The 12299-nt window shown below is 39.6% G+C and overlaps 1 protein-coding gene across 1 annotated transcript; it reads right to left on the bottom strand.

Annotated features, from left to right (window-relative positions):
- Positions 1 to 1656: 1656 nt before the first annotated feature.
- LOC124627018 (uncharacterized) lies at positions 1657 to 11914 on the bottom strand. The gene is made up of 4 exons (XM_047153351.2): positions 11199 to 11914; positions 7295 to 7406; positions 5959 to 6051; positions 1657 to 4704 (listed from the first exon to the last, which is right to left on the bottom strand). Exons 1-4 carry the CDS (start codon positions 11370 to 11372, stop codon positions 3398 to 3400), a joined length of 1686 nt encoding a protein of 561 aa, XP_047009307.2. The 5' UTR covers positions 11373 to 11914; the 3' UTR covers positions 1657 to 3397.
- Positions 11915 to 12299: the final 385 nt, after the last annotated feature.

The following is a 12299-nucleotide window of genomic DNA, read 5'->3' as shown; positions in this document are numbered from 1 at the left end:
AGGGTGTACCTCGCCTTGTGCCCGATGCTTCCTTGGGATAGGCTCCAGGTTTCCCCGTGACCCTGAAGGAAGGATATGCGGTAAAGAAGATGGATGGATGGACAACCTGGAACTGAAATGCACTTAAGTGGGAATATGCCATGAATCAACAACAAACAGCCCATAATAGTCAGGTGAAAATATCACTATATGTAGGTTGCAAAATTATTTAAAATGTAAAAATATATAATTATATGATTGCATTGGTTCGGTCGCGTCTCTGACTAATCCCCTCCCTCTTTAGCTGCTCACTGGCTTTTGGTGGCCAGCCTCTACTAGGTAGCGTCCATTTTTTTATCACTGGATTTAATGGTGATCTGCAGGATGTTTAAAGTTTTGGGATAAATCCAGATTAGAACTTTTCCAGAAGTTTGTCCCGGACTTGTTTTGATAGCTCGTTCTTCGTGATGCTGTTTGTTTAGATATGTTCCCTAACAAAACAAAACAAAACAAAACAATGGAGCCTTCCTGGAACAGGTGTATTTATACTGAGATCACATGACACTTTAATCGCACACAGGTGAACTCCATTCAAATAATTAGGACTTCTAATGGCAACTGATTGCACCACAACTAGTTGAAGGGTTTCCCAACAGTGGGGAGTTAATATTTATGTCATCACAATTTTCGCAAAAAAAATAAACGTCCAGAAAAATCACTGTGAACTTCCACAGAGCTTGGAGGTGTGGCTAAAAAGCACGGTTATTATTACCTAGATAGTCCGTTTTGTTCCGGGAGAATTCTAGATGTAAAACATAAAACATAAAAGTGTAGTGCGTATATCGGCCTTTCCAGGCAAGTCGTTAAATACTAAAATATTTACAACATTTATAATATTTTGAGGGGTGTATAAGAAGCTCAAGAATACTGATTGCACAAAGTTAAAATGGCGGCTTTCAATCTTCTCTTACTTGTTAGTCTTGTTTGTCTTGTGCAAAACTAAACAGCCAAAATTTGGACACCAAATTATCTAATTTGGTGGATATTTGACAAACATTTGACATTTGGTTGATATTTGATAAACTCTGGATATTTGACTAAAATTGGGTGAAAGGGAAATGATGTACATTTACTTTTTGCACATATTGTACATTTAATTGTTTGTACGTTGTACATTTAATTTGTAGTTAAACCATTTTTTAAAAAATATTGTTTTTAATACTAAAATGTGTTTTTACTACTTTATTTATTCTTTATTGAATTTTAGAGAAGATTCTTTGTAAAAAAAAAAAAAAAAAGAAAAAAAGAAAAAAGAAAAAGAAAAAAAAAGAGAGATTTGATTTTTCAGGGAAAACATGTTTCAAGTTCTAGTAAAGACAGAACTGTTAAACAGTCAAAGAAGCATTTAAAAAACAAACGAAGGGTGTACTGCATAATCTCTATACAACACCGCATCGTTCCTGCCAGATGAGTTTTATTAGAAAAAAAAAAAAATCAAGGACGATTTGATATTTTTGGCATTGCAGCATAACCTAATTTTAGATTTTCTGTGTAAATGTTTCAGCACAAGTCTTTACAGTAGACTGTCAGCAAACTCAGCAGATTTCAGACTTTAGCTTACAAAATAATGACAATTCTCATGACATCATATAGGAATTATACAAGGGTTATACTAAGACGAGTATAAATGAATGGCAAGTGTGTAATCAAAAGGCTTGCTAATATAAACGGTTTATTATCGTCATGCAGTAAAAGGGAATAAGAAAGCTTTTTCAAATACTAAAAAAAGGTGCATCTAAAATGCACAGAGCAAAGATGCAGGCGTGAAAACAGCAGGCAAGACAATACTTATTACATTATGTACAAGACTCTGAGATAGAGTGCATTCACTGGATTAGTTATTTAAGCATCGTATTAAGCTTGTACAGGTTTTTACAGCTGTCGGAATGGCTATTTTTCACATTGAGGTCGGCAGTGCTATCACGAGACAGAAACAACTCACATTCAGCTGGTACACTGGGTGGCATCGAGCTCATACTTAAAGAGCAACTCCAGCTAATTTCATAAAAGCATGAGTTCTCAGCGGTGTTTATACCACAAAGACTTTATGCGATTTAGTTTTGTCAAACAATAAACTTGCATTCTGGGAGAAAGAAAGCAAACATGGGGGCGTTTGCTGAGGCCAGACAAGGCTCCCATTTTCATCCAAATTACTTGACCTTGACCCCTCCCTCCCCACCCACCCCCCTTCTTTACCATTAACTAAATCAGAGTGTCCAGATGGTGTTTGAACATTTGAATACAGGGTGTTACAACAGGAAAAAAAGGCTACTGGTGTTGCTCTTTAGAAACCACATGACACACATACAGCTGCGTTAGAAGCTAATAAGATTTAAAACAAATTCAGCGAATAAAACCATGCCTGTGTGAGATCCATCAGAACGAATCATCAGAACAAACTGGATATTTTTGTTACGAGCTCTCGAATATCACGATAAACTGCATATGGCTTGTCAAGGGATCGTCATTACATTCTTTAAAAAAAGTAGGTTACGAGAGGAAACATTCTGAATTAACTCGGCTTAGTGTTACTTATTACAAAGTTGAGCAGTAGCAAAAAAAAAAAAAAAAGAAAACTAGGGGGAAAAGTAGGTGGAGCGGGTGGTTAATTACCCGCTATCGCCCACTCCAGGCACTTCATAGGAAATGCATGAAAGAAAGTCTGAATCTAAAGAACCTTCTAGAAGACACAAAATCCTTGGTGCTTCCTGCAGTTATTACATCCAGGAAATACACCAAAGAGACTCACTGTGTCTTTAGGAACCATCACAGGTCAGTGATATCAAGAGAAATGTTTCTAATAAGGTGCAGTGTGGTATCTATCAATGTCGTCTTAGAACTGGTCATCTTGTCTTCAGTTACTTTATCCTGGACAGGGCTGTGGTTAATGTAGAGCAACACTGGGTGTAAAGTAGGAATATACCAGTCCATGGCAAAAAGACTCTCCACTGACCAGCATGTTGTAGGAGGGGGAAGAAAACTGGAATATCTATAGGAAATGCAGACCTGACATAGAGGCAACAATACCTGGCCCCAGGGGCACCCAGGACAGGATTAAGTATCAGCGATATCCACAAATCAGGGATATCAGTTTGGTCTCTGAAAGCAAAAGGCAAAGGTTAAAAGCATATTGATAACAGTATTCAAGTCTCTCACCCAGAGAACCAAAGGTGTGTTTGTGTGTTGGTAACTCTCCATACTTAGCCAGCTTTGTAAATTGTACAGAGGATTCCATGACATTCAACTAGGTCAGAATTTGGACACGTATTGAATCCAGCTTTGGGTGCATGGATTCCGTTTTCTAACACCATACACCGTCAAACATATACCAAACGAATCTCAATTGCCATATCTGGGACTAGACAGTGGTCATGACTTTTAGCGAGCCTGAGCGGAAACGCAGGATCTTCCTCTTTAGTGCATGCGAGGCTTTGATCCTGACCATGGCAGTAGGTGCATTCTGGGAAAAAGAAGGCACATATGGGGGCACCTGTTGAGGCCAGACAAGGCCCCCACTTTCATCTGAGTCACTTGACCTTGAGCTGGACCCTGGAGAGCACGTCTCACTCAGACTGGAGTCAGATCCATCTTCTTGAGTTCCTCTAGCATTCGTCTCATTACCAATGTTATGGTCCTGCTCAGAGTACTTAGTAGATGAATGGGGGCTGATGTGAAATGGTAGGTTGGAGTCTCTCAACAGTCGTTCCTCCACTCTGAGCAGCGTCGCCTTTTCTTCTTGACTGAGGTCTGCCGTGGAGCTCCAGAGTCTCTGACTGGACATATAATCTTCATTGAAGCAGTGCATATCCATATCCCATCCCAGTGTGTAATAGCCATGCTCTGGTTTGGTGGTAAAACCTTGAGATTGGGAGTTGCCTTCTGAACAAGACTGGTTGGTTGTCTTTACATGCCTCTGCCCAATTGATGACCATCTTTCCTCCTGATACAGTCTGGCTAAGGGCAGTTGATGTGCCAGTTCCAGAGATGTAGGTTCCCAGTCTTGTTTGGGAGATTCAGAGGATAAAGGTGGAGAAACACAGGGACGATGAAGACAATGTGAATCTATATCAGCAATGATACTGCATGACTCTATGGAGGAGCCTGGATCTTTACAAGCCTGTGAGAATCGCTCAGTGTCATTTCCCAGATAGTACCTATCTTGCGATGCCTTTTCATCGTTGAAGATTTCCCATTTCTGCCACTCTGAATTTTCAGGTTGTTCGTAGTAGTTCGGGGGATATGCATGCAGTTCTTGCCAGCAATCAGGAGTAGAACTGAGGACTTCTGTAGAGGTGGGAGTTTGGTTGAGATAATAGCGTTGTAGAAGACCCAAAATATAGGTCTCCACACGCATTGCTTGCTGAATGTCCTCTTCTGTGGGGGCTTCATCCATCTCCGCAGTGGGACCTTGATGATCACAATGGATCCCAATAGAGCCACCATCCTCATTTAAATTCATAATGGGACCCATGTCAGTTCCATTCAAGTCCTCTCCTTTTGGAGTTTGGCCTTTTGACCACAGGGTTTCATTGTCATCATCCTCTGCATCCTCAATTCCTTCTGCAATGCCCTCTAAAGGGGGGTAGGGGGCAGAGAACGAACGAGGCAGAAAAGCACGCAAAGGCCGTGTCCTCTGACCCTCCCAGTCCGGCACGTAGGCCTTTTCTAGAAAAGGTGAAGCAAATTCAGTATCACTATATAGATATGACCATACCATTGATATACTGACATTTTTGATGAATTGCTACATGCTGTAAAGTTTACATGCCTTCCAACGTATTCGAAAAAATCTTTTAGAGGTGATATTGTTAAGAAACTAGTCTGCATTATTCCGCCCATAATTATTTGCACTTGTCAGATCGTATGAATGTTGTGATTCATCAAAACACTTTTGTTAGAGGTTTCATTTTGAAGGCATATGTACTGCAAGCCTTCTGTGATGTGATAAAAACAAACAAATGATAGCTCATGCAGCTCTACTAAACTTATCGCTATACACATTTGAATACCAACATACTGCATAATGCATGTTGTTATAAATCTGATGTAGGAGGTGTTGATTAATTTTCTATAACAGTAGCTCTGACAACATTGCCAGCTGAAGGTAAGTCACAGGGTTATATTAATACTCACGCTCTAATACATGTTTTAGTCAAATTCTGTTGTTAATTTACAAAGAAAAATGTCCAGTCATTGATATGGGGAACTTTTCTGCATGTAAGCAATTAGACAACATTTATGGAAGGAGTCTCCAGTGTTAGTGCTTTGTTAAAGTCAGTTTTCTGCTAAGGGAAAGTCTTCGGGACAAAGAACTTTGTGATTTCTCAGTTTAAGACAAAATGAGAGGTTGGTGAGGGGATGGCTGTTTATAGCTGCTATAACAGGAACTAATATGTTTCACAGAGGTTCCGCAGCATAAATAGAACTATAAAAGGATAGCAAATATGATGTCTTTTTTTTTTCTTTTTTCTTTAAAGATAAATAGAAAAAAAACATAATAGTTGGCTGTAGTATTAGAGGAATAAAACACTTCAGGACATACTATTATAGGAGAATAATTTACTTCACATCACCCCATAACTGATTATTTTATTTATATCTAGAGGGGCAGTGGTAGCTTAGCAGTGGTAGCTTAGTTCAAACCCCAGCACTGCCAAGCTGCCACTGTTGGGCCCTTGAGCAAGGCCCTAAACCCTCTCTGCTCCAGGGGCGCTGTATCACGGCTGACCCTGCTTTCTGACCCCAACTTCCTAACATGCTGGGGTATGCAAAGAATATGTAACCAATATATGTGACCAATAAAGAATCATGATCATTATCTAAATTTTCTGATTAAGAGTAATCATAATCATTGAATTGTCACAGAAACAATAATGCATATAAAGGATGGATGAGTGAATATCTGGAGTATGGACTGACCCATTGATCTGCCTCTGTGGCTGTAGAAAGAAAGACTGGGAGAAGATCTCGAGTGTCTTAAAGGGGACTGAATCTCACTCTGCTTGTAAAGACCTGAGGACACACACAATGTCAAAAACAATTACACAATCAATGCACAATGTCAATAAAGAGCATGAAGGTGTAGTGTATAATGCAGCAGAGAAACATTTCAGAGGAAAGTAATAACTAAAGCTGTGTTCACATTAAGCAGGCTTTCCCTCGATGTTCTTTATGTAGTCTATAATCAATTATATCAATTTTATATTGTTTTTTTTTTTAATCATCAAATGGGTCAATCTGCACTTTGAAAAGCAAGTGAACATAAGAAAGAGTACCAGAGGAAAAAGACTTTAATATTGCAATGCCAATCGCAAAGGAGCAATTTGGCTCTGAATAATTATAGTGTGTATCTAGTAAGTCTTGTGTTTTATTACAGTTTATTCCACAGTGCTGCTGAATTCTCTAATCTATTTGTTCAGAAGGTGCTGATTCATCTCCTGTAACGGCGGTTCAGTCAGTCATTCTGGATGTAATGAAAATCACAGATTAATGATACATGATCATATCTATAGTAACATTTCCATAACATCCCTCTTTCACAGGGACTTACTGCATATATAGGAGAAATCTAAGCCTCGTAGTAAATGGATGAAAAGGTTGTCTTGTAAGGAGATGTTTATTTAGCAGTAATGGAAGGCGTCTCCAGTGTCAGTGCTTTGTAACAGTCAGAGGTAACGCCGTAATTAAGTTTTCTGCAATGCGAAAATCTGCAGGATAGAGGAGTTTATACTTTGCAGTTCCTCTGTATTAGCTTTAAGAGAATACGTAATGTAAGTAAGATTAGAGGAACTAACCTGTTTCGTGGATGCCCCACAACATTAAACTATTGAACTATAAACAGATAAAGCGTACAATGTGTATTTCTTTAATAAATAAAAATTGTAATCACTGACAAGATAAATACAACACACCACCCCATCACTGATCATCTTCTGTGTATTGTTAGCCATTATTAGCTAGCTAGCAGTGCTGTTACAGCTTATGTGTTTCTTTTGTAGACATTTTTTTTTTTTGGTCATATTAGTACAAAATTCCCTCAGGGCAACCATTGTTCCTAATCAAAAACACATTTAGATATTAAAGCAACCTCTTAAACCTGTTTGCACTTATGTAGGGCAACACGGCATTAATCTTCTTAAATATTATCACAAATTCCCTTCAAAAAATGTCAAACCAAAGGATAAAAAGATATTCTTTTGAGTCACTGTGAGGATATACGATACACAATGCATGTGCCTGCCTCTGGAGGGAGTACCTGAGCTCGACACACTGTCCAGGTTGTCCTCGTTGTTGGAGTCCATCGTTAACTCACCGAGCTGCTGCTGCAGTACCACCATCACACCACCGGGGGCATCCTGGAGCTGCTTCTGCAATACACGTCATTATGAAGGTAGATTAGTGTCAGGGTTTGCAATTTTGGTTCCAGTCCAAGTGCTTCTCCTACTTTACTTTTTCCTAACACCAACATTTTAGATTAATTGTACGAGACCTCAGGCCTGGTGTCAGAAAACAAAAAGGCTCTGGGCATTTTTCATCTATTTAACATGTACACATATATACACATTCAGCACATTTAGCACACACACACACACACACACACACACACACACACACACACACACACACACACACACACACACTCTCTCTCTCTCTCTCTCTCTCTCTCTCTCTTATTCTGTCTCTTATTATACACCAAATCATTACTGAATTAGTGAAAGCTGTCCAAAGGAAAAGCTGTCCAAAGGAAAATCCGTCGTGAGGATCTGTGGCAGACAAAAAATCAAATGTTGCTATGCGACATTAAGGCAATGAATAATTTATAAACCTTCTCACTCCAAAACTGACTAATTAGTGGAGATCATTTGGCTGGATGAGAACAGGATATTCAAACAAACAGACAGAGAAGCAAACAAACAATTACAAAAAAACAAAAACAAAAAACCAACAACCCAGAAATGTGGAGAAATCTGTTTATTCAAGTGTATATGATGTAGCTGAAAGAATCTACTACGAACTAAAAGCACAATAAACAGAAATAAAGGCTGTGAATGTGAGAATGAGAAATAATTTAAAAATCTACAGCCTTGAGAATGATATGAAAACAGATTTTCATCCCTAAACCCACTCTCTGTCTGAAACAGTCTTATATATATATATATATCTTTGCATTTAATCCGTATTGTCATGAACACACACAATCTCTCTGACCTGACCCAACACATACAGTAATTCTTACTCAGGCAAGTTTTGTCTTACTTTTGTTGCGACATCTTCTTCAATCTGAATTTAGCAGTGACTAAAATTAAACGTGACCATGACCGTATTAATGCCGGCTTGCAACCATGGCAACGTGTTGAAAGTGATGGATGGCAGAGAAGGAAAGAGGAAGGAAGGCGAAGAGAAAGAGACCGAGGAATGAGAAGCAAGAGTGAGACCGGGTCTTTGTGTTAGTGTTAATGATTGGGGTTGTGTTAATTGCTTTTAGCCAGGCTTGCTTCTTCTCAGACTTCCATCAGTCGATGTTTTCAATGAAGGCTTACGTAATTAAAGTGAACCATTTTCAATTGATACTTTGCTCCAGTGGAAGTCAAACCCAATCCTGATGATGTTGCAATCAAAAGCAAACAGCTTGCGGCTTAGAGTTGCCCCCTGTTCCCTTGGAGACCCCTTAGGACTTATCCATAATTAATCTTTATATGCTGTGTCAAGGTGCGCGCACACACACACACAAACACACACAGGAAGTAGCACAGCACGTACTGAGGTCACTGTGCCATGGTGTCTCAGATTCTAGTATAATAAGCAGTCCAGTCCTCTGTGCATGGAGATATCCCACCCTCTAATGCTGCCTCGTCTGGATTCATTTAGTTAGGCCTGTATCCTACTGGTGAATCAGTTATTAAGACACTGGGCTACTGATCACAAGGTTCAAATAAATACTCGGACTGCCAACATTGTAAGACATGGAGCATCTACTTATCTCTCATCTACTCAGCTGAATTAATTGTAACTCGCTTTGGATAAAAGGATCTGCCAAATCAGCAGGTCGTGAGTTCAAATCCCAGCCCTGATGTGCTGTCACTGCTGGGCCCCTGAGCAACCCTTAACCCTCCACTGCTCAGATGTATACACCGTGGATAGGAGCTTCTGTAACCAAATGCCATGTAATGTAAAACGAATCCTATCACACCGTAAGCTCAGCATGTGCTAAGGTGCTAAGGGTGGTAATTAAATTAACTACACAGGATTACATGACACTGCGATGTTGTAGGTACCATAATGCATTTTTCAGCTGTAATCTCCATGTGTGCCTGAGGTAAACGTTCACTCAGTAGTAGTTCACAGCATTCTTCGATTGTCTTCCACTTGGAAAGCTCTCTTTTGTTCTATATAGAACCGTTTAAGCCAAAAAGGATTTTTAGGATATTATATTTATCCTTGTCTAAGAGTGAGGACATGGTATTAACATTTGTTTTTTTTGTTTTAATCACCACCACCTGAATAATACCTGGTTAGAGTTGACATCTTTCGGCTGATGGATGGGATAGAGAGTGGCTGACAATCTGAATAATACTGTTTGTTATTGTTGTTGTTGTTGTTTTTAAGGTTTAAAGAGATCGGAGTCTAAGAAAAAAATCAAGATAAAACCTTGTTAGAGAGAAAACACAGCTACACACGTCACATCTCATTATGTGAATACATATGGATCATATGTGGAAAACAAGTGAAGGTGCATTTCATCATGTCATGCACTAAAAGTGCACTTGACGTAAACATCACGTGATCATGTGTGGAAAAAGAATTTAAACAAATCACGTAAAACAAACGTTGAAAATGTGATAAAAAGAATCACATTTGGGGGAAAAAAATCACGTGAAAAAAAAAAACCCATGCCCCACGTGGAAAAATGAACATTAAGCACGTGAAAAAAAGTCACATATGAATACAAAAAACGTGGATAAATTGAGATGTGAAATCACATAAAAAAAAAACAATTTTAAAATCGGCCCCACATGTGGATAAATAAACGTAAAAATAAATCGTGTGTGTATGCATGCGTGCGTGTGCGTGTGTGTGTGTGTGTGATGAGTTTTCCTACGGCGCGTGCCTCTGACAATTCATTTGAGTGACATGTCTCGAGCTTGGCTGGCTCAGGATCAAAGGGCCCGTGACTCCGAGGCGCGCGCGGTCCCCTGAGAGAGAGAGAGCAGCTCATTAGTATTCCACTCCACGCTCCTTTTGTTTGATCCACCGAAAGGGGGGCGGGGCCTCGGGCGATACAGGGGTGGGTTGTTTTTATTTGATTACTACATTGCTTGGTTTCTCTTGAAGGACCTGCCTGCATAGTGAAGTGTTTGCGAGTGACGTCAGTGTTACACGCTGGAGGATGCACGTGCTGTGCAGAAGCGCGCCTTGTTTATCTGCAGGCATTTTAATTTTTTTTTTTTTTGCCAGATATATTGATTTTGCTCTTTGGTTTTGTAAAGGTTCTTATCAATTGTGTGTGTGTGCTTTTTTTTTTTTTGTATTTCCCTCCATTTAAGATGTTCTGCTGCTGGTCAATAATCTCTGCTGCGCGCGCGCGATTGCAGGTGTTTACAGTTTAGTGCAAATCTAAGAAAGAAAGAAAGAAAAAACAACAACCAATAAACTATGTGCAAGTTGTATTATGTATTTATTTATTTATTTTTGGTTGTGATACACTGCATGTTTAGGGACCGACTTGGACTTCTGTAAGTTGTGCTGATCACCAGAAAGGAACAATGGACCATTAAAATGGGTCCAAACTCCACCCCCATCCCAAAGACACATCAATTTCAGCTGTCAACTAGCCTCACACACTACAAAGGGGCAGGGGATGCGATGCGTTTCAACTGTGATCAAGACAGAAAAGATCAAGTTTAAACCCCGCTTAGATTCATGCAGTCAAATTTAAATGCATTAAAAAAAAAAAAATAAATAAATAAAAATAAAACGAGCTTCAGCACCTGTCCAAAATGCGCGTGCAGCCTTTACGCACGTGTGCAGTTTAACAACATTACGCACTATGTGATCCGAGTCATTATGATTGCTTTATGCTTTATTCCATTGGTTATTTATTCAGACACTATAGTAAGACTCTGTGCACAAATACTGGATGCAGATGTCGCTATACTGACCTGCTGCCATTTCAGAGTCTCGCGCTCCTTCTCGGTGTTTCCGGCTTCCAGGACGCTCAGCACGAGTCTCTCCTGTCTCTGTCTGGCGGTCTCCAGCTCCCACAGCCTGGACACCATGTCCTCTAGGAGCCCCTTATTGCGGCTTGTCATGTGGAGAGAAATTCCGCGGTGCATGAGGAGACGGGACTGCTTTCCTCTCTCAATGAATCGCCTTACATCTAATTAACACGAGCTCGTGTGAAACGCCTCAGTGGAAAAAAAAAAATCCCCATAAAAAAAAAATCATATTCCCCTTTACCCTCCTTTAAACCGACCTCCCAGAGCGGCTTGTTCAGTTTCATTAGCTTTTCCCCACGTGAACTCGCACTCAGCGCTTCTCTCACGCCTCTCATCCAGATGTGCACTGAAGCTGACGCTCCCTGTCGACGGATCGTCTGAATATTCATCTCAGCTCGCCTGCTGTTGGATGGGAACTCCTGCTGCAATCATGAATATGTAGAGGAATCCAGCGCGACCGATTCCTATTGGCTAGTCCAGCATGAAATTTGCATAAAGGACGTCCAGCTCCAGGTTTTTCCCACCACGCGCATGAATGAACGAATTACACTATTATATAAACAGCAGTAAATATAAATAGATTAAATATTAAATGATCACATAAATTATAATCGAATTATTCATGATCGATCAGACCGTTTGAAAAGGATATCTTTGTAGATTCATTCATGAATGAAGAAATAAAGGATTGGTTTGTATTTGAATAAGCACGCATATTATTAATATGTCCATTCTTTATGTAGCCTTACTGAAAAGCTTTTTATAAACTTGTTCTAATAATAAATGTATTGTTTATTTGCCTCCGCCCCCCCGCCCCCCCTCACTTGTTTTGTCTCCACCACCCCATTCCCACTTCATATAAGTTAACACCCTTAATGATAAAGATATTTCCTGTAAAGGTTTACACAGATATACTACAAAACAATTAAATAACCTAGAATTTTGCCATACATTTCTCTACATCTTGGCCTGCTGGAGATATATAATACAGATTACTGACACGAGTCTCTCTTGTAGTTAATAAGACATAAAAATGTAGTTTGT

Source organism: Ictalurus punctatus, chromosome 4, assembly GCF_001660625.3.
Source record: "Ictalurus punctatus breed USDA103 chromosome 4, Coco_2.0, whole genome shotgun sequence".
NCBI lineage: Eukaryota > Metazoa > Chordata > Actinopteri > Siluriformes > Ictaluridae > Ictalurus > Ictalurus punctatus.
This window is presented reverse-complemented; position numbering and strand designations above follow the sequence as displayed.